The sequence below is a fragment of the Leiobunum rupestre genome, chromosome 4, assembly GCF_980474605.1.
Source record: "Leiobunum rupestre chromosome 4, qqLeiRupe1.1.hap1, whole genome shotgun sequence".
In the NCBI taxonomy this organism is placed as follows: domain Eukaryota; kingdom Metazoa; phylum Arthropoda; class Arachnida; order Opiliones; family Sclerosomatidae; genus Leiobunum; species Leiobunum rupestre.
In genome coordinates this window covers 40,723,941-40,746,822 of record NC_143387.1, presented here as the reverse complement: position 1 = coordinate 40,746,822, position 22,882 = coordinate 40,723,941, and the positions used below count along the sequence as shown (strand labels likewise).

Below are 22,882 nucleotides of genomic sequence, written 5' to 3'. Positions count from 1 at the left end.
TCCAAAGTTCGGTGGCAAAAAAAGAAAATTTAGCATGCTTTTCATCCCCCCCCCACCCCTCACTCGGCCTTGGTAGAGGCGGGCAGAGTCAACCGTAAATTTCGCACTTTACTGACTTTACACACATTTTGCCACCGAACTTTGGAAAGTTTGGAGCCCCTTTAATTTTAGTATTGTCCAGGAAAACCCAAAGGCTCCGATGATATAAAGCGCGATAGGGGATGGTCGCTTTTCGGTAATGGTTCTCTGGAAGGGAAGTCCTAATTCTCTCGCTTTGGGACAAAAAGAGTACACCTTTTACCCCAAACTACCATGGAAGTAACTACGCTTAGAACCTACCAACTTCTTCCATACAATAACAGCCAAACTGTATTTTGAAGTTGCTCGCTAATTCCTTAAAGGGGCTCCAAAGTTCGGTGGCAAAAAAAAAAGAAAATTGAGCATGCTTTTCATCCCCCCAACCCCTCACTCGGCCTTGGCAGACGTGGGCAGAGTCAACCGTAAATTTCGCACTTTACTAACTTTACACACATTTTGCCACCGAACTTTGGAGCCCCTTTAAAATTACGCCAAAACTAGCGAATAGTTTTCGCCTGTTGACTCACTTTTTTTCAAGGGAGACAGGCGTTTATCGTTGACTTGATAAGTTGATAAACAAAACATTTCCAACGAAACGTATGCACAAAATACAGGGTGTTACGGATAACTATATAAAATTTCAGGGGCGTGTTCTATGAGTAATAAAATGTTTTATGAAAATGGCTCCTAAAGTGCTTCATTTCAGAAATATGAGCTCCCATAAAAACCCCTACACTGCCTCAAAACGGACGAACTTTATTCTTCCCTGAACCATGAATGAATTTATTTCAACCTTGAATTTCGAACAATAACATTCTGCGTTTTACCAAAGATAATATAACTACGTACCCTAGATTCGAAATCTCAGCGTTTCTCGATAGCCCGTTTTCTCGTGAGGCTTTTACTGATAGCGTTTTCCATTGGGAACCTCCGAGTGTGATCCGGATTTGTTGAATGACGTCACTGCTCTCTGTAGGAGGCGCTCGGAGGAGTCGCCCTGGTAGCTCCCAATGAAATACGAAACGTTTTCGGAGCACTCTTTTGTTTCCTTCCGACTCTTGAGTTGGGGCAGCTGGGAGCACTCCGGGAGGGAGTACCTTGGTCAATGGAAGACGATCCTCCCTCTCGGAGTTGCCCCTTTTTTCCCAATGGAATACGATTTTGATTTTGGAGCACTCCGGGAGTGCTCGGAGGTTCCCAACATGGAAAACGCTATGAGTTCGCGCCGGAAGTCGGAAAAATCGGGCTCCATAGCAGGGTGAAAAATAAGGAATTTCAATAGATAACCCAAGATTATATTACTCACCTTTAGTTTTCTTTCGTTTAGAAACATTTTTAGAGCTACAGCCATCATCCATTATTGTTTTAAAACAATATAACGCAAAAATATCTGGTATCTTGAAAACCGCAAGTCAAAAACCACGGCGCAATTTTCACTAAAACTTTACGTTTTAACTAGATGTCGGTAGCCGTGCCAGCTCCATGGAGGCAGTTTTTTCCGACTTCTGCCGGGAACTCAGTAAGAGCCTGCGTTTACGTGCAAGGAGATTGATTTCGAATCTAGGGTACGTAGTTATATTATCTTTGCCTAGAATAAGTTTTGGTTTTCTTTTACGAACCTTGGGTTCCCTCGATATAAGGCTCGAATAAATACGAAGTAATGGCCGAGATTACAACAAACGACGAAATCGACTAGAATCATTTTATTTACCTTTATTTGAATTACTTATATTTAATAATTACAAAATTTCGAAAGTATCCCTTAGTTTAATTCTTAATTTCGTAACTATAATATTAAGCAATAATGTTAAAATCACCAACAGAATGGCCCTTGACCCTTTAGAATAAATATCGTCCTATCTGGCACACTCAGCGTCTCCAGAATAATAGTAGAATAGCACTTTTTCGGGATTTATACTACTTATTCTAAATTTCTAATCTATTCTTTTTAGGCAGGCCCGAAGTGAGTAGCCCTAATCATAGAAATCTCATAGGTAACTAGAATGCTGCCGTGTAACTGGCAAATGGACCAAACGCCGTGGCAGACGATAGCCAGATTTCAGCCAATCAGAGCTCAAAGAATGGTTCTGCCAAGAATTTAATGTCACCAGAGAGAATGACGTCACCTATCTCCCGCTATAGTAGCGGAACCAAGGAGGATTATTATCCTCCTTGGCGGAACCACTCTACGGCCTCTCATTGGCTGAAGGTTCAAGGCGAACTGGCGTCAAGCTCGGCCGTAGGCGGCAGCATTCTAGTTACCTATGAGATTTCTATGGCCCTAATTTCATCACCATGAAAAAATTCTCATGAGCGCCCACTGCCGCAGACGCTTAGAAATCTCTGGACGCTGGGCCTTGTACATTTTTTTTATTTGTGTGATATTTATTTATTTGAGAAAGGACACTGAATTCAATTAATATTGAAAAAATTTAACTGCGGCGATATTGATATAGAAAGTTGCCATGGCTAGTAAAGATCTTGGAGACTCTCGTCGTAGTACGGCCGCACAATTTTTTATGGATGAAGAAGTAGTTGATTCAAAATCTACATATGAGAAAGTAAGTTATTTTTTGTTTGTCTTCAACAAATTTTTTAATGATACTAAATATATTTAGGTGGTTGACCTCATAAATCAAGCATCAATTGCAACAAAAGATAGCCAAAAAGTAGCAAACTTAAAGCAAGTTCAAGAACTAATTGTGCACAAAGAACCAAATTTGCTAGATAACTTCCTCGATGTAAGTTTTAAAAAGTGCTAAATGCCTAGATTTAATATATGACACTTCCCCTAATTTAAGTAGCCATCACGAGCAAAAGGATCACAAAGCTGTATCACAAAATATTTAAAACTTGTAATCCCTTTATAGAGTGGTTTTTCATTTTCTGCAATGTGATAGCAGTAGTTTTGGCCAAAGTTAATAATAGCTCCTGGTATAATATTGGTTCAATATTTTATGTCCAGGTACTGTAATATGTTTAAAAATAATAGTGGTGGAGTAACACGGCGGAAAAGAATAATAATATTATTATTAAATATTAAATTAATTTTAGTATTGTAGGAAAAAACTGGAGGCGGGTCATGTGGTCACTAGGTAAGATTCCAGATGGCCCAACGATGTAGTATAAGAATGGGACTGGGGGTTGCCTGCTCTCCTGCGGCGCCGTTAGGCCAAAGTACTTATTTTATGATTCTGTTGGTACTCTTGAGGCCCATTTTGAAGTGCTAAGCCTTAATAAGTTTTTATTTTAAAAAAATTTAATGTTCATTTTTGCCAAAAACAAAAAATGGCATAGTGTTCAGCACTTCATTTTACGGTAATAGTTAGTGTAGGGAGCTGTTTTCTCACGTGGCTTGCAGGGCTTGCCACCACCTTCCTACGCATTGTAACCCGGCCATCTAAATTAATGGCTTTAAAAGTTGCTCAATGACTTAGGCCTAAGGTGGTGCCTTGGGTATTAGCCTACCTGATTATTATTATTATACTTTGGCGCAAAAAAAAACCAGGAACTATTGTAAAATTATGCCAGTTTTAATTGTAGTCCCCATTAGCAGATATAATATTTCGTTTTCAATAATTCAATAACATTGGTGATGTTGTACTATCTCTCTCTCCTTCGATGATATTGGCTTCATATGTCCCAATTTGCATGGAAGGTAAGAATTCTGCCCTAAAACTTTTCATGCCTATTTCATTAAATCCAGATCACCCAAAAATATCTGATCAGGTCTAGAAGTGCTTTTTATTTATGTTTGTGCAACATCCAATCAATATATTTCTGCGGTCCTTTATTGGTCGCTACAATGTTTGATAATATCACCAAGCATCATAGAGACTGATAAAGGACCATTTAGTTATCAATGAATATCTAAGATCTACTGAGAGTAGTGGAAAGAAAAAAGCCCCAATAATTGGAAATATTGCTCTTTTGTTTATTCAATTTGCTGTAATTGTGTAAAATATTTTGTACGTAGGAAATGTTAGCTTTTCAACATGACAAGTGTGTTGATGTAAGGAAATGCGTTGTGGGATTCATTGAAGAAGCTTGGTATTAATCTTTTATTTCTACAGTTTTTTAATAAGAATTATCTCAAGCTTATTAATTTCTAGTAAAAAAGATCCGGAAATCTTGCAGAAAGTCATAGCTAATTTAAATATGATGTTAGATGACCAGTCTCCAGCTGTTCAAAAAAGAATTATTCAAGCTGCCACCCATCTTTACAAAGTCACATTGAAGGTATGTTTCAACGCAACTGAGAAATTATCTTTGTAAAACTACAAATTTCCTCCAACAGTGGCTTTGTGCGGCAAAAACCATTGACGACATTATGGAAAGTGTTTGGGCTTACATGGTACAAATCAAAGAAAGAATAGTGTCTCTTCTAGATTGTGATAATGATGGGTGAGTCATAAATTTGAAATATAAAGCGTTGAAAAATCCATGACCCAAATTCTGTTTTACAGGATACGTACTCATACCATCAAATTCATTGAAATGCTTGTCATTCTTCAGACATATCCAGTAAGATTTTTAAATTATCTATAAAATTTAGGAATATTAAAGCTTTTGTTTATTTAAGGATACAGATAGTCCCAAAAAAGGAGACAATGATATAGCTTTAGATGATGTTCCTGCTACTCTTAAAATTGCCAAACCAAGGAAATTAGAGGAAGATTCTAAACGGTTATTTGATTCGTTAGTGATATTTCATGGTACTCCTCATATCTCCAGGTATGTTTAATTTTTATGTATTGTTCTGTTGGTTTGGATTTCAAACACTTTTTTTCTCATAGTGTTAATTTAATGGCCTGTATGCAGTCTTTAACGTTTATAGCCAAAAACCGCTCGGAGTTTTTGTCAAAAGTTATACAAGCACTTGAAGCATTACATGGTAAAAACATAGCTACTGTCATTTAAGTCCAGTTTTTTAAAGGAAAAGTTTCCAACTCTAGCTAATTTGCCTCCAACATTGGCTAAATCACAAGTAACTAGTGTACGAAAGCATCTTAAAGTGCAGCTTTTAACTCTAATTAAGCATCCTTCGTCTGTTGATTATCATTCAAGAATTCAAACGCTTCTAGTTGATTTAGGGGCTACGCCGCAAGAGGTTGTTACCCTTAAGATAGAAATATATTTAGAGGCTTGATTTCATTATCTTTATTTAGATCAACAAATGTCTTCCAAAGCCAGAAGAGATTAAGAAGCGTACTAAACAAGTTGATGAAAATAGGGAACCAACTAATAAGCGCATGAGGATAGAAACTGTAATATTTTAATTCAAACTTTTATTTGTACCAAATAGTTTTTGCTTTGCATTTAAATACCTTATTTAGGCTGATAATGATGATGAAAAAGATGAAGAAGCTTCGAAGAAACCTGAACCAATTCCGACTCTAAATGCAAATACTGCTATTGATATAACTGCAGATGACATCAAAACCAAATTAACTGCGGTTAATGTCACTGATTTGGTTTTAGTTAGTATGGTATGTTGTTTGCATACTCTTTGTGTTATAGTATAACTTTTTATTGGAAGTGCCTGTGGCCGTTTAGGAAATATCAGGGTTTGGGTTTTAGGGTCGCCTAGACTTAGTGTTGGTACGAGGACCCCGACTGTTGCAAACTAAGTCTGGGTTTTCCATTGTTATGTTTTCGTAGTGTAATTTTAAATTTTTGCGCCAATGCACCCCGCTAAAATCCTAAAAATATAAAATATTTAGGTTCCTTCTCTCCCTTTTTTCGTGGGCAACAATAGAATTATCCGAATGACCTTCGGCTGATGCCGCTGACGTAGTTCTTGCTTGACGCTTGACTCCGACTTGAGTTGCTTTTTTAAGTTTTAGTTTCATAATTGCCTTTGTTTTGGGCTCTCTCAGCCTCAGCTAAGGAGTGTGGAGTTACAACGTTAGTAAATAACTTGTGAATTCATGAAACATCTTACTTAAACAATTACAATGCCTCTAATTTAATATCTATCTATATCTTATCTATTGTTACTATTACTAATAGTCCCTAGGCTCAGAGGCTGGCTTACACAAGATACACTATCCATGGACTAATTAGTCCATGCACTATCTAATCTAAACCAGTAAAATTGGGGTATTTTTAAAAATTTTCTATTCATAATAAATACAAAGAATTTTCCATCCCTGACCGCGACCCCGACTTGTTTTTCGCGCAGTTAGACCCACCCTGACCCTGACTTTATTTTGACCCCGTACAAACACTACCTAAAGTCTAATCATACGAACTTCATGGCATCTCCATATGCAGTTTTTAGGTATATCAATCTGGATTTTTGCAGTTAGATTTAGGGAGTAATGTAATATTTCCTTCTAATCTAAATTTTATTACCTAGCCGTATACTTTCCTCATACGAGTAATCTAAATTTTTTGCATTTGTGAAGCAAAATGCCAATATCTCCATACTTTTGTTTTCAGTTATCTTTACCAGAACAAATGCCACCACAGTTCCAATCATCTTATACTCCAATCGCTGTAGCTGGCACGGATACTCAAATAAAACATTTAGCACGTTTAATTGCTACTCAGCTTACTGCTAGTGGTTTGGGAATTGGTGTTGAACAGATGAATAAAGCCATGGAGGTTACTTTTTCAATCTCTTACAGTAGTGACCAGTTTATAGAATATATTTTTTGTACCACAGGAAGCAACGGCTGAAGAGGAAGCTTCTTCGAGGCATACAATCAAAACAGTTGTAGGTGGAAAATTAGGCCACGAGAAGAAAAAAGAGAAAGCCCCTGTTTTACTTTTACCCACAGGAACTCATGTTTCGGTACTTGACCGTAATTTATAATAATGGGAAGTAGTTTGGTTTAAATTAGGCTTTTGTTTAAAATTAAGACTAAAGGAAGACGTTTAAAACAATTAAATTTATCAGAAGTAACAAAACCAATTGCAGAAGAACAAGCGTCAAAAATGGTTCTTTTGACTGTAAAACGTATAATGGATGCCGAGAGTGAGTTCATTAGTTTTCTTATTTTTTTAACTTTTAACATATTTTACAAATTATATTAGGAACTGCTATTTTGGGTGGTGTGTCACAAGTATGTGTTATTTTTGGTTACTATTGGTGTTATTTTTTGGTTACTATTGGTATAATTTTCATCCCATAGGCTGCAGCTTATCAAAATTTTAAATTTAATTCTTTTGTTAATATGGAGGGATCCTTTTCAGACAAAGATCCGTCCGCTTGTATGGGCTCAGTCAAATGCTGTTTTTTTAGAATGGTGATCGTTATGGAGATTAAATTTTTTTTGCTTATTTCCTAACATGTAGCTTATTGGATGGAAATTACGTTTTACTGTCAGTTAATTAAAAATTGTTACTTTTAAGGCTCGAATTAAGATATTGTCATGCTTGGCAACCCAATTTCGGGGTTCAATCTCAGAAAGTAAGACAACTGTATACTTAGTAATATTTTATTTTAAGTATTTTTTTTTACAGTGCTGCAGAATTTCATTTTTGAAGACCTCAGAAATAGAGCAGAGTTGGCATTTGCTTGGCTTTATGAAGAATACGCCACATACCAATGCTTTAATCAGACGTCAGTTTTGTTTGGAAAACCAACTATGGAGCATTATGAAAATTGTCTTCTAAGAATTTTAATTCGTATAGTTCAAAAAGCAGACCACAAAGAAAAAGACCAGTAAGTTATATGTAATTGTAAGTTGACTCAGTCTTCAATTGCCATGATTTTAGGCTTCTTACGAGATTTTTCATGGAAGTACCTTGCATTACTGAAAGTGCTGTCGAAATATTAACTACATATTGCCAAGATGAGGTTAGTTACTTTAATTAAACCAAAATTAATGTAAGACCTGTTGAGGGAGGCTGCTACTAGGGGACGTTGGAAGTGACGAGAAGGGGGGATAGTTGGACTCGAAATGCACAATCAATGGGGCCGCCTGTTTAAGGCATTAAAAGTCGCTAGATGACTTGGGCCTAAGGTGGTGCCTTGGGTATTAGCCTAATTGATTATTATTATTTTTATTATTATTACGTGAAGACTTTCGCATATTAAATGCTAACATTATTATTGTATCTAATATTACTTCCGTAAATTACTGAATTACCTTCAATTTCCCATAATTTTTTTATTATTTGCAACAAACGTTTCATTTTTTCATCAATATATTTTTTATTACTTGCACAGTAATGAGTAGCATTTCAAATTGATTTTTCAACTTTCATATTATTAAAAGAAAGAATAAATAAAACGAAACGTGAATTTTCCAATTTGTTGCTAGTTCAACCATTTTGCTTGGTACTATGTCATTTTTTAATCTCCTCCTACACATGTTATGGAGAATGATTACGTTTATTAAGCATTATTTGCTAGCTAAACGCTCCCTAGCGCCTTCATTCATTCATAGGAGATACCGTGGAATCCCCAAGCCCATTGCAATGAAGCGTGGGCTGATCCATTATATCTAAGCAGATGAAGAAATGACCAGATTTTTTATAGCAAAATAATAAATTAATTATTTAAAATAAGTTCCTAAAAGATGGCTTAATTAGTACTTCTTGCTTCTTTAAACTGGTGAATTTGTAACCTAAATACTTAACTCTATATCACATAAATTTATATTTTCAGAGCACCGTGGCACAAGGTTTATCAATAGTCAAATCTCTAATTGAGAAAAGGCCACCTAAGCAGCTACTCTATCTATGTGTGCTCTTGGATTTGGGTTTGAATGAGAGAGTAGAAATTCGAAATCAAGCTGTTAAAGTAGTTAAGCAGTTACATGAAAGAGGAGATCTGAGACCATTAATTGAAGTACAAATTAAATAATTGCACATTATGAGTGTTGATTAATATAATATTTTCTACAGACTTTTGCTTTGAAAACTTTGAAATATCTTCTTCAATCTTCACCACCCTCTGATTTATTCCCAAATAAGAATGAACCAGGTTTGATATTTGGTCATTAATTGCATTTTATAGTTTTTATCAGGAAATTATATATGTATACAATTGGAATGATGTAGGCTATGGTTGCTGCAATTATTTCCATAGGAATAGGGCTTAGAGCTAAGATTGTCACTTGTGTCATGGTACCCTATATTTGAATTCGCTTATTTTGTGAGAATATTTTTGATTCTTCAAAAACTTCAGTGATAGATCGAATTCAGTAAAAAATCTAAAATGTTGAAATCTCATTTAGTCTTAACATATAATTTCCTGTTTTTTTTCTCATTTAAGTTAATAATTCTGATTGTAAATAGTTTCAGAAGCTTGGCAGGAAGAACACACAAAAATATGTTTGCATCTTTATTTGTCATTATTACCCCTTAACCATAAATTGATCCATGAGTAAGTGTAATATTTATCTTTCCTTGTACATAAAGTCCCCAAGACTTTTCTATTAGGGAACAAAATCCTCGAGTGCCCAGCTCCAAAGGAGTTTTTTCTGCATAATCTTATTTAGTTTTAAAGGGAATATAACCTGAAAATCTGAAATGTTAATCAAACTTAGATCTTTGTTTTTTGAGTTTGAGAAAACAGGTCTTCAATTTTAGAACTGCCATTTTCATTGGTCCATTAGTGACCATTAACAAATTACTTAATGCAATTAGGGGAGGGGGAGGGGGAGGGGTAGTTCTTGCTCAAAAATGTTTTGTAACATATAGTTTTACACTGAAACCTAAATTATCGGTTATTTCAACTTATAACTTAGTTTTCCACATTTATAATAGTGATTAGATTTCTAGAAGTAAAAATTATAAAAATTTTGAAAGAAATGTAAGGTATATGGTGCTAGTATAATTGAGGGCGATTTTAGTATTTGTTATATAATTTGGGGAGGTGTTGGTCTTTACAATTGTAACTCTTCGTTACATGAGGAAGGGTTGTGGGAAAATTTTTTTGCATTCCATAATTTGTGAACAGCCCCTTATATTAAAAAGTATTTTTATATTTATAGCTTAGCAAGTGTTTACGTAGGAACAGTAGCGGATTTCAAAAGAACCATATTACGTGTGCTAGAAGCTCCTGTAATTAATTTAAACAATTATACAGGGTGTCCACTAAAAAATGAACCAGGGCGATTATTTCAAAATCTGTTTTAGGTACGATTTTTAAATTTTCAAGTCGTATACAAGATGTAAGGGGAAACCTACTGAGAAAATGTCGAAGACCTTGAACCATGTCTTCAAGGTCATCCAACAACTAACTCGAGAACCGTAAGGGTTAGAAAGTTGGTTCCAATTAGAAAAGTGTTCCAAGTGACTTTATAAGTACAAATAGCTTTGACCTGATCAGATTTGACCAATAGGAAGCCCAGAAATGCTAGATGAAAAACAATAAGTTCGTTAAGTTGATAACGTGTCAAAAGCGAGGTTCGGGAGCTGATAACTCTAAAGATACTAGTGTTAGAGTACTGACATTTGCTACACATCCTCATCAGGATTGAGGGTCTTTAGTTTAAAAATTTCAATGACCTTGAACCATGTCTTCAAGGTCATCCAAAAATAACGCGAGAACCGTAAGTGTTAGAAAGTTGGTTCCAATTAGAAAAGTGTTCCACGTCACATTGTAGGTCTAATTAGCTTTGATTCGATTGAATTTTACCAATAGGAAGTCGAGGAAATTACAAAGGTCGTTAAAATGAAAATTGAAAGAAAACGCACATAACTCTAAACCGATTCGAAATTTGCTAGACAAACTCATTATGGTGGTCGTCATGACAACAACATTTAAAAATATTTTCAAATGACATTTTATTTAACGCTAAGCCTAATATTCATTCGAAGTTTATTTTTCTACGCACAAAGTTAGTTTTTTCTTTAGAAATAATAAAGATATGTATACTATTCGAGAAAAGGTCAAAATGGTTAGCTTATTTTATGAAAATGGGAGAAATGTGCGCTTAGCAGCGGCAATTTTTCTAACACTCGCGTTAGTTGTTGGATGACCTTGAATACATTGTTCAAGGTCATTGGAATTTTTAAACTAAAGACCCTCAATCCTGATGAGGATGTGTAGCAAATTTCAGTACTCTAACACGAGTATCTTTAGAGTTATCAGCTCCCGAACCTCGCTTTCGACACGTTATCAACTTAACGACCTTATTGTTTTTCATCTAGCATTTCTGGGCTTCCTATTGGTCAAATTCAATCAAGTCAAAGCTATTTGTACTTAAAATGTCACGTGGAACACGTTTCTAATTGGAACCAACTTTCTAACCCTTACGGTTCTCGAGTTAGTTTATTGATGACCTTGAAGACCTGGTTCAAGGTCATCGAAATTTTCACAGTAGGTTTCCCCCTACATCTTTTATACGACTTGAAAATTTCCAAATCGTACCTAAAACAGATTTTGAGATATTCGCCCTGGTTCATTTTTTAGTGGACACCCTGTATATGGGTTTTCAAATTTAATATTATTCATCAATCTTAGGTTAAGGGTATGGGTATGTCTTCTCCGGAGCTTTTGTTACTGGTTGAGAATTGTCCCAAAGGAGCTGAAACACTTGTTACTCGAATTATTCACATTTTGACTGATAAAGGTGAGTAAAAGATTTTTTTATTGCTATTATTTTATTGATTTGGATCAATGCTTATTTAAGCTCCACCTTCAATGGAACTTGTCTCAAGAGTGCGTGACTTGTATCACAAACGGGTTCCTGATGTTAGATTCCTAATACCAGTATTAAATGGGTTAACAAGGGTAAGATTAAAAGTATCACCAGAAGTTAATGAACCGAAGCTATCAGATAATATACATTATTGAGGAGCATTTTAAATATCACAAATGGGTAGTGTCCCATTTTAGTGCTATTGTCATCCCCCTCTTTTTCATGTTTGGGTAAAGAAGAAATATTCAAAATTTAGGGAAAATGCAGCATGCATTATTGCTATTCAATAGCTTCAATTCATTAACTTCTGATATTGCATAATTAATAAAGTAATTAAAAAATGTTGTTAACAGAAAGAAGTCATTGCTGCTTTACCAAAACTAATAAAATTGAATCCTATTGTTGTGAAAGAAGTTTTTAACCGATTGCTTGGAACACATGGTAAATCAATTACTATTTACTTAAAATTTTGTTATTGCTTGAAGGTATGTTTTTTTGTAAAGTAATGGAAGGAACTACCTGAAATTAGGCATGAATTTTGTAAACTATTTTGTGGACCTTTGAATCGTAATATTTAATCATTTTTCCTGTCGATTTAATCCACCTTTTAGTTGAAACTGGAACAAATTTTACCAGTCCTCTTACACCAGCAGAGCTTTTAGTTGCTTTGCACAACATAGACCCATCCAAATGTGATATGAAAACCATAATAAAAGGTATTGTCTAATTGTTTTTTATGACTACTAAAGAATAATTTCACGTGTTTCTTCTTAGCAACTTCAATGTGTTTTTCTGAAAAAAATATATACACGCAAGAGGTTTTAGCGGTTGTAATGCAACAGCTGATGGATCATACACCTCTTCCAACACTATTAATGAGAACTGTCATCCAGTCCTTGTCACTTTATCCACGACTAATTGGCTTTGTCATGAATATACTGCAGAGGCTTATACTAAAACAGGTATGTCCTTTTTTTAGACCTTGAAGACCATGTAAACCTTGTTGACACCTAAAAAAGTATCCCTTGATTATGAAATTCACAAACACGCCACATGCAAGTATGACACTGTGTCACTTCCAGGTATTTTCTTCTCCAGCTAATTTTTCCTTGAGACCAAGCTTTTTTAAAACTGTTCCTTACTAAGTCACAGACCACCTATCTCAAGAGGGACATGTATCGCTGGTAGCAGGAATCCATAACGCTACTTGGAATGAATAACGGCTTAGATTCCCCGCCGTTGTGGCGGAACATAGTAGGCGGAGCTTATAAGTAGGGGTGTGCGAGCACTCGCTTAAATCGAGTTCGAGCTCGAGTACTCGGCTCGAAACTCGATAAGCCTTGTCCAGAAACTCGCTAAACTTTCGAGTTTAAAATTGGTTCAAGGTTAAACTCGATAAAGACTCGTTAAGCAGTTTTCGTATTAACGAGTTTCAGGGCTATGCGAGCACTCGTATAAACCGAGTACTCGATAAAAAATGGAAAAAAATCGCCCAGCTTTCGTTTTTCTTATCGAGTTTCAAAAATATTACGTCATAGCTCTCCACCAATTAGGGCTCACAAAAAACATTCGACGTCATACTTTATCAGCTACTTTTTTTCCATTGGATCATGTGACAGATTTCGAATTTTAAATTGTCATGTGATGTTTAAAACAGCTAGCATTGGCTGTGTTGTTTTATTTACTTAGAACCATTGTGTGATAATAAATATTATGCAATTTTTTTTTTACGAATATTAGATCTTAGTTATCTAATTAACTCTTTTAATATATCAAAACTCCCAAATGTAATGGTTCAATAGAAACTCGTTAAGAATTTTAAGACTCGTTAAGGGCTCGAAGCTTAGAAAAGGTGATATTTTAAAACTCGTAAACTCGCTAGGTTTTTCAAACTCAAACTCGAACTCGATAAGAAAATTTATAAAAACTCGAACTCGACTCGGTAGTCAAAAAAATTGATACTCGCACACCCCTACTTATAAGCCTTTGTTTGTCACTGAATTTGACAGCAGTATAAGCGTTCTAGCCCCTCCCACAATGTTCTGCCACAAAATACCACAGGGGATATGGGGAGATACTCATTCCAAGTAGCGTTATGGATTCCTGCTGGTAGTAATTTCAATTTTTTATCTCTCGAATATGATAAGGATTTTTTAAGATTGCACCATCTCACGGCAAGTACAGGCATTTTTAAAGGTACAAAGACAAGTACGCGCAACAATAAAAAATGTATTGTAGAAGCTGGCTCGTTAAAATCAGAAGCTATTTTCTGTTTGCTGTAAAAAAAGAGTAGCATCGATTTTGAGACACCTTTTTTTGAGGTTGATGCAAGTCCTTGGGGTAGGTGGTCGGTGCTTCAGTGAAATAATGTCATTGTTAATTGACTTTTATAAACACTCAATTGGTTTCTGAAGGTATTTATTTTGGTAAGAGGTAAACTACTAACTTGTCCTCAGTAGCTGAAGTATAATGTTTTTTCTATGTATACGAAATTTAATAACTAGTTTCTTTATTTCAAAATCAGATTCCCTATTCTCAACCAAAAACTATCGCTATGCCCCCCTTTGGTTCACCATTGAAACCTAGATAGGTAGCAGCTAAAGCAGAGGCTATCAGTTTTTCCTCGTCATTATTCATAAATAATGATGTATAATTTATGCTTATATTTTGATATGTTTATTTAAGATGCATGTTGTGGCGCTGGAATGGGGGGGGGGGGGGGTTAGGGAACCTGTAACAGTGGTGGCCCAACTTGTAATTAGGTCTCTAATTGGCTAGATCCTTTGTGTGTTTTGAAATTTTCTAGATTTAGTTTTACTTTGCAGTTCTAGAACTCTAAAACCAAATACGTCAAATTATTTGATATTTGTTCAGTTAACTGGCCATTTTTACATTCAAAACTATGCTACATTTTAAATATTCTATTTAGAATTTGATGTATCTAGAAAAGAAATTTTTCTAGTTTTCTCTTTTAAGATAAGATCTTCAAAAGAGTTTTGATAAGCTACCTTCCTTGTTGGCATGCAAACCCACTCAAAAGTTACAAGCCACTAAACACACCCAAAAATCTCTTAACTGCAAAACAGGCTCAACAATCACTAACCACTCCTAATACCCCAAATCCTCTGATGTAGCTATAGAGTTCATAAGTGTAGTTTAAATATCTTTATATAACTATGGAAAACTGGCTAATCCTTGTACATATAAATAAGTTTTAAAATAAAATCCACTATCGCACAGTTTGAAATATTTAATTTGCCCGCTACGCGCATTTCGACTCGATCGCACGAGATGGGCATAAGATTATGAGAAAATAAAACTTCAAATATTCATGTGAAAAAATGTTTCTTAAATGATACTAGTGCTATTCATTTGATTTCAATTATTCATACTTTGCTGTTTCATTTTCCCTGATATTTTTTGTGCTATGTATCATTCCCCTCTAGCTGCAGCATTATTCATTCATTTCTTCTTATATGTGTAGCAACCTGACTTGTTTGCCCTATTGGTTGTTTGTGCATACCACATTCCCATGTATTAATGGGAATCTGATCCATGGTGCACTGCAACTGCCAGTATAGTAACTGAAAAAGCTATTTATAATATACGGTTATTCCTTAATGGAAAAATTATTCCAAGATGAAATTAAACCTAGGGGTGATTTTTAAAGTTTTAATTAAATTTTAAGGTCTGGAAACAAAAAAAAGTTTGGGAAGGTTTCATAAAATGCTGCCAAAGGACTAAGCCACAATCATTTCAAGTTCTCTTACAACTTCCACCACCACAATTAAAGAATGTATTTGACTCCTGTCCAGAATTGAAAGAACCATTATATCAACATGTTAACTCTTTCACTGAGCACCAGCGAGCTCATATACCTCAAGCCATTATGGAATTACTACATTCAACCAATGATTCTGAAATCATGTCAGATGTAAGTAAAACAATGTTTCACTTTTTAAAGAGTAACACCAGTGTTCTGAATTTTATTAGCTACTGTTATAGGGTGAGAAATGTACCTCTGCAGGCTTCCTCTACTTTTTCAATGTACATTTCATAAGCAATGGAAATATATACTTATTAACTTATATTATTAACTATATATCTCTTGAATTTTTAATTCATTTTGAGCCATGTATGCTTCGGCCCAAAAATTGCCCCAATTCATAACTGACTTAAATTTGTGTAGGTACTTTTCAATTTTATCTTAAAGATGGATACTTCTCATTAAAGTAATTTATGAAATTCAAGTTTAATCTGACGAAAAATTAGTATAGATCGTTAAAAAGAGTACAAAATTATGGTTTTATTTGAGGATGTTAAGCTTTAAGTAATATGGCAAAGATACATTGTACAAAGTCTGGCAAAGTTACATTATACTAAGTCTATTTAATATATCCTAATTTTTTAGCCTTTAATAATTACGGATAAACTTGTACCTCACCTGATTGCTGGTTCTATAATACCAGAAGAAATTCAACCTCCACCCCCTGGTCATGAATTGCCTACAATTGAAGAAGATCCAATGGAAGAGGCATAAGCATAAAGCTTGTTCAATTTATTACTGTACATTACATTTCATATAAAATATCTAAAAACCAGGATCCCACTTTGTTTTCTGCTCAACTTTAGCAATTTCATAACAAACTAAAACGTCTCCTTCTTGAAATCCAATATTAGAATTTTCAAATTTAAGGCCACATTCTACTTCTTTTTTTATTGAATCAACTTCATTCTTTAGATGTCTCATGGAGGTTAGTGATCCTTAGGAAATATATTTTAAAATTTGATAATTCAAAAAATTATATTACCAGTTACCTTCGTGAATAATTTCTTCTCCTCTAAGTAGTCTAAACATGGCTGATTTCTTTAAGATACCTTTGGTACACCTGCATCCTGCTACAGGCAGTTTTTTTTTACCTTCTGTTACCAAGAATTCTTGCAATACATTTGCCTCCCCTGTGTGTGGTAAAACAAAACGTTACTCTTTCTATATACTAAATTATACTTTCTATTACTAAATTGATGGATATACCAATTATTTCCTCCTTATCAAGTAGAGGCAATTTTTTACTTATTTCCTCCTTCAAATCATCAACTAATTTATAAATAACATTGAAGTCTTTGATAGAAACTTCATTACTCATAGCTAAAACTTCCACATCCTTAGGTGTGTGTACATTAAATGCATACACCAACCCTAAAAAAAGAAACTAATTATCGTATCAGGACTTATTCAAGGTAATTTCTTACCCTTAAAAGTTTTGGCTAAATCAATATCGCTTTCTGTTACATAGCCAACTCCTGAATAAATAATATTCAACTCACAATCAGTGTGGTATTGATATGTTTCTAATATGTCTAATATAGCTTCTACTGAACCATCAACATCACCTAAATTGATAAAAAATGTGGTTGATTTTCTTACAGACAAATAGAAGTAAAGGGGAGAATTGGGTATCTAAAGCTAAGCGGTTTTTGATCTGTACGAGAATACTTCAATGGCAAATGTAAACTTCAAAACGATTCAATAGATATTTTGGAGTTAACATTTGCCTTTGGAAGTGTTTTTGTTCAATATCCATTGTATGCGTGTATTTGGGCTATAATATATCAATTTTCTTAATGAAATACATTTCCTGTAGAAAATTGGTCTGATAAATTATTATCCTTAATGTTTATCAGATAACTAAAAAAAAACAGGTACTTTTTTGAGCAAACTATGAATTTCTCATTACTTCGGAAATTTACAATGATTATATTAAAATAGCTACTCACCTTTAAGTACAAGGTCTAGCTGTGGCTTATCACTTTCAATAAATTCCTTTTCTCTCTCTACAAACTTTCTCCTTCTCCTAATTCGGCCACTTGCTTTTCTCGCTTCAAGATCTTCCTTATATCTAGTTTGATGTTGTTGCCGTTTTTCCATAATAATTGGAAGATCCAATTTCTCTTTCTCTGATTTCTCCTTTTGTATCCGAAAATCCATAACCTCTTTCACTCTTTTCTTAAAAAGATGCGGAATAAGAAATGTATGTAAGCAAAACCAAAAACCAATGTGTATAAATACCTCAGTTTCCAATTCTAAAAGCTCATCACCAGCTGAAGGTAAGTCTTTCCATCCAATAACCTGAACTGGTGTTCCAGGTGGACTGGATTGGATAGTTTGACCAAATTCATCAAACATTGATCTAACCTACATAATGTTCCTTTTTTACTCTACTATTGATAGAATAGCTAACATTATTTAATTACTTTCGCCCAAACTGTTCCAGCAACAATATAACATCCTTTTTTTAATGTTCCACGCTGTACCAATACTGTAGCTAGCTTTCTAAGTTTTTATATTTAAGTAATTTTGTTCGCAGTTTTTTCCTTAGAAACTTACCCCCTTCCTTTGTCCACTTTTGACTCTATTATAACACCTTCCACCAATCCCTTGGGATCACCTTTTACTTCAATGATTTCAGATAATGTCAAAATCGAATCAAGAAGCTGAGGTAAGTTTTTTCCCTGTAGACAATAACTTTACGTTAGTAATTCTTTTGGCCCACAAGTGTGAGGTGTAAGTAATGGAATTTCTAGATGCGTTAACTATTTTGAAATTAAATTAAATTTTTTTAAATAAGAGTTTCGATGCACGCCATTCCTCTGCATTTCGATAAAAATAAAACCCCTCTCATGAATCTTGCACCTCGAGACAAATATTATTCATTTTAATAAGCCTAAATTAGGATATCAATTCATCAATTTGTAAAGAAAGCTTAAGCAACTAGATCTAATCTACCCAACATCACAAAGCAAAAGGAATCAGGTTGTGATCAACTCTCACAAATGTTCCAAAACTATGATTGCAATTTATAAATATTTGCAGAAACAAGTTGGATATTACTATGAAATGTATATTTGGGCAGAAGAAAACTTATTCGCTTGGCCTAATAACTCTATTCAACTAAATCCTGATATATATTATTCAAAGTAAAAAAATGGTTGAACGTACAGTTTTTGCTGATATTTCTACCGCCTGAACGTCACCTCCCATATCTTCTAATTGAATCCCATTAGAAAGCAGTCCTTTTCTAGTATTGTCCTTAAAAGTATTTAAGATTTGGAACACAATGACCATAAAGTGGCATTTCATAAGTATATTTCCTTACAATATCAATTTTTGGCTTGTCAATTTTATTTATGGCTACAATTATAGGTACTATGAAATGAAATTAGCAAGTTAGTTTAAGTTTCATTTAAGAAAATAAGATTAATGTTTTTAATTTGAACCTAACCTCGGGCATCTTGAGCAAATTTGATAGATTCTATAGTTTGGTCCATAACTCCATCATCAGCAGCTACAACTAAAACTACTATATCAGTAGCGTGTGCCCCTCGAGCTCTCATAGCAGAAAAGGCGGCGTGTCCAGGTGTATCCAAAAACGTTACTTTTTCACCATTTGGAAGCGTTACTAATGCAAATAAAAATGGTTTGAGTTATCATTTTGGGCTTTCCTCAGCGTTTGAATCCCACAATTCTGTTGTGGCACTTTCACTATAACTTAATTTTAATAGTTGATTTTATAAAATAAAACTGGTCTTGCCCAACTTGTTAAAATGTTGCTCTTACGTCACAAGACCCAGCTTTATTTGTGTATTCTTCGCACGAGCGATTTGCACACGCTCTAGAAAAAGCTATATTCCTCGCGACTGTAGCGCGCGCTCGTAGGCTTGTCAAAGTAAGAGACTGTGACGTAAGAGCAACATTTCAACAAGAAGGCCACGTTAGTTTATAAAAAGAACTATTCCTTCCTGATATTTTAATTTTTTCAATTTATGCCATTTTCTACTGTTTAAAAAAACTACCTAATAATAATAATCAGCTAGGCTAATACCCAAGGCACCACCTTAGGCCCAAGTCATCTAGAGACTTTTAATGCCTTAAACAGGTGACCGTGTTAAATTGGGTAGGAGCTATTCTTGTCACGCGAGCCAACAGCTCCCTACACTAACTATTACCATTAACCTCTACAAGTTTTTATGGAAAGGGGAAACTGAAGAACTCCTGGGAACACCCCTTTAACCAGTGGGGAGAGAACTTGCAAACTCTACGCAGGAGTGGTTAGTTTTCTGTGCCATGCTAAAGGGCGCCAGATTCTAGGGAGGAGAAGACCAACTTTATTGTTTGAAGAGATTTGGCAAAATAATTCTAAAAATATAACTTGCTAAAAACAGTTAGAATATTCATTCTGGCGATTGACCAAAATAACTATGAATAACGTCCTGCCTTTTTTATTTTACGAATTTTTACCTGAAAATGCTCCAATATGCTGAGTAATACCACCAAATTCTTCTTTTACAACAGATGTATTTCTTAATGTATCTAATAATGTGGTCTTCCCATGATCTACATGACCCATTATGGTGACTACTGGTGGCTTTTTCACCAAATCTTTGGACTCAGGAGGAGGGCTAAAATATATGGTAAATAGATCAATCAACTTTTTAAAATACCTGTCGTAAAAACTTTAAACAACCCTAACCGTTTAACTGCATCTTTATTGTTGATAACCTTATTTGGTTGTGTGCCAGGCAATGCTATAATTTCAGAACGATATCCCAATGTTTTTGCTATTTCAGCTATGACTTTTAAATCATCAATTTCTGTGATTAAACAAATTAAATCAGAATACCATTTGAACTTTAGACTAAGGCTGAGTTGACATTATATGACTTTTGTCGTTCAACTTATTTATAAATTTTCCCACCTATCACTACTAATAGCATTTTCATTGTGCATAGAGAAATTTTTTGTTGTCCATTGGAACAAACAGAACAGTTTGAAGGCAGATTTAGGTGCTCCATTGGCAGGGTCCCTCACTCACAGATTTTTCTGAGTTAGGTAGTTCCAAGAACTCGGATTGCCAATGGAATACAAATTTACGGTATTTTTGCACGGCTTTCAGAAAGTGAGTGGATGAGACACTAATCTGTAAAAATTCCATATTTCACTGAGCTAGAGCCTTGATGTCACTGTCAAACTTCCAGCAATCATTGAGTACCCCCAATGGAAAACTCTATAATTGCCAGTGTGGAAAAGAAAATATACAACTAACTTTTGTTTAGCACCAAGAGGGCTTGGACACTCCTAATATAAAATTTTTATCGACCAATCTCATCTACTATCTTTCTAAAAGCTATGCTAAAATGTGGTCATTTTGAAATTCTATTGGCAATTGCAGTGATTGGAAAATGTTGGAGTTGCTCAGAGTCATGTGTCAAAAACATCAGCCCCACAAGGCCTCAAAGGAATAAGGGGGCCCCAAAAGATTCTGGAAAAAATAGTCCCAATTATAAATTTGGTGAGTGGCCTCCAAAGACCTTAATTATATACCATGGCTCAAAGTGATGTAAGAAAAGGAGCTCAAATCTGCCCCCTAGATGCTTTGTTTACCCAACAGAAAACAGAAAAAATTTTGGTCAACCTGCAATCGCTTGGAACCCAAGGGAAAATCCATAAAAAAAAGGGATAATTTTACACCACCTACAGCCTTGGTGGTGTAAAATAACCCCTTAAATTAGATTCAACAGTGATGCTGATTGCTACAATAAGTCCATTAATACAAAAACGATAATAATAATATATACAAGTTTTTTAGTTAAGTTTTACTTGAATGTTTATGGTCGTACTGTTCAGAATTCTTTACATAAATCATAGCTTCAAACACTTCGTCTACAAAATTTTTAACAGATGAGACATCATAGATGATTAATCGTAATTAAAATCATGAGATAAATACCCAAGTTTCTTTTGCTAGATATTGCTATGTCTGCAACTGTCATGTGACGCCACACTTTAATTGTTTCTAACTTAGGTTTTAATTTAACTGGAAATCTATCCTAAAATATATATTTTATTAATTAAGGAAATTTAGTTTTGATAAGTGTACCTTTGACTTCAAAGTCTCTTTATAATTTATTATATTAACTGATAGAAATCTTTGTAATTTAAATTGCCATAACCAATCATAATTTCTTCTGAGCATAATGTATTCGGAATTAAAACATTTTCTTTTATTAAAATCACAACTTCGTGTTCTTAAGTATAATTCTCTGGTACTAGAATTTTTCAAATTAAATATAACATTAAATAATTTTAACATTTCAATTTGCCTCGTAATTCTGTCCACAGGGAACTTCCGGCCTCCTGTCACCGAAAAGCAGAAACATGAGCAGTCTGAGCAGATAAAAATGTTACAACCCAGGCTGCGTTCAGTAGTAACGCCAAAGATAGACCTGGGCTGCGTTCAGCTAGAAATCGCTCCGCACCGCTCAATTCGTTGGGAAACTGAACCCATGACCATACCGGGAACAAACCGGACTTTTTATTTTGGTCTCTTCGATGCGTACCGGGCCTGGAACAGTCTCTTGGAACAGGAACTGAAAAAAGTCTTTCAACAACGTAACGTAAGTAGTTAACCCCCGTCTTCCTAGACACACGCGGGGGTCACCACGTGCCTCCCCATCGCGCACAGGTTCGTGTCGGGGCCAGTTTTGGCGGGATAATTGATATGGGTAAAGTTTGTATGGTTTTAGTGCGGCGAGCATTTTTACGAACCTTGATAGCAACCACTAAAAGAGGTCAATGATCCCTAAGACGCTTCCTAACGGTTATAAAATCCAAGGTTCGTAAAAATGCTCGCCGCACTTGGGTTGCTATATGGTTCGTCTACAAATAATTGTCATTTTTGGCGGGAAAATTCTTTAACATGTGTTTTGGCCGCCGTTTTTGATGACGATAAGGAAAGCGCGGGAAAATGTTAGCGTCGCGGGGAACAATTAACAAGTGGTGTCTTGGTTGAACTCTTAAGAAGGAATTGAGAGTTAAATATAAAAGGTATAATAAAAGGTTATACCATAATGTTTTATAAGCTTCGTTTTAATAACCATTAGGAAGCGCGGTAAAAAATGATTCATATTTACGCTAATGGCTTATTAACAGTACATAACGGGTTAAAGTTTGTAGGGTGGTTTCGAATAGGGTGAATTTTAATTACTTGTCTAGCGTGGCCATCGTGAATTATATTTTTAATAAGCCTTAGGAAACTAAAATTTGTGAATTATAAATGGATTAATGAACGGTGTATTCAATGTTATTTTTGGAGCATATTTATTCGGGGTAAAGTTTGTCGGGAGTACGTACTAAAAATTTC

General features: G+C 34.8%; 2 protein-coding genes across 8 annotated transcripts; one reads left to right on the top strand and one right to left on the bottom strand.

The window, feature by feature from the left end:
* Positions 1-1,539: 1,539 nt before the first annotated feature.
* Positions 1,540-16,285, top strand: Sym (symplekin scaffold protein). Of its 5 annotated transcripts, none has more exons than XM_090171514.1 (30): positions 1,540-1,643; positions 2,535-2,639; positions 2,697-2,819; positions 4,055-4,128; positions 4,191-4,317; positions 4,376-4,482; positions 4,545-4,602; positions 4,661-4,812; positions 4,875-4,972; positions 5,034-5,188; positions 5,247-5,345; positions 5,415-5,567; positions 6,523-6,687; positions 6,749-6,877; positions 6,946-7,060; positions 7,120-7,148; positions 7,438-7,495; positions 7,549-7,750; positions 7,804-7,885; positions 8,699-8,881; positions 8,938-9,016; positions 9,331-9,418; positions 10,029-10,098; positions 11,504-11,612; positions 11,673-11,773; positions 12,035-12,122; positions 12,293-12,397; positions 12,456-12,643; positions 15,370-15,615; positions 16,093-16,285. In XM_090171514.1, the coding sequence occupies exons 2-30, from the start codon at positions 2,544-2,546 to the stop codon at positions 16,219-16,221; spliced, it is 3,408 nt and encodes a 1,135-aa protein (XP_090027640.1). In that variant the 5' UTR covers positions 1,540-1,643; positions 2,535-2,543; the 3' UTR covers positions 16,222-16,285. The 5 variants fall into 5 exon arrangements, with proteins under 5 accessions (XP_090027640.1, XP_090027642.1, XP_090027643.1 ...); XM_090171516.1 differs by lacking the exon at positions 1,540-1,643 and adding an exon at positions 2,027-2,041; XM_090171515.1 differs by lacking the exon at positions 1,540-1,643 and adding an exon at positions 2,419-2,437.
* mIF2 (mitochondrial translation initiation factor 2) lies at positions 16,194-21,873 on the bottom strand. Of its 3 annotated transcripts, none has more exons than XM_090171519.1 (16): positions 21,620-21,873; positions 21,470-21,569; positions 21,340-21,402; positions 20,213-20,333; positions 19,981-20,141; positions 18,965-19,141; positions 18,839-18,888; positions 18,682-18,771; positions 18,070-18,194; positions 17,937-18,015; positions 17,752-17,877; positions 17,460-17,688; positions 16,935-17,075; positions 16,717-16,881; positions 16,500-16,640; positions 16,194-16,445 (listed from the first exon to the last, which is right to left on the bottom strand). In XM_090171519.1, the coding sequence occupies exons 1-16, from the start codon at positions 21,830-21,832 to the stop codon at positions 16,273-16,275; spliced, it is 2,154 nt and encodes a 717-aa protein (XP_090027645.1). In that variant the 5' UTR covers positions 21,833-21,873; the 3' UTR covers positions 16,194-16,272. The 3 variants fall into 3 exon arrangements, with proteins under 3 accessions (XP_090027645.1, XP_090027647.1, XP_090027646.1); XM_090171521.1 differs by having other exon boundaries at positions 21,377-21,402; XM_090171520.1 differs by lacking the exons at positions 21,340-21,402; positions 21,470-21,569; positions 21,620-21,873 and adding an exon at positions 20,438-20,572.
* Positions 21,874-22,882: the final 1,009 nt, after the last annotated feature.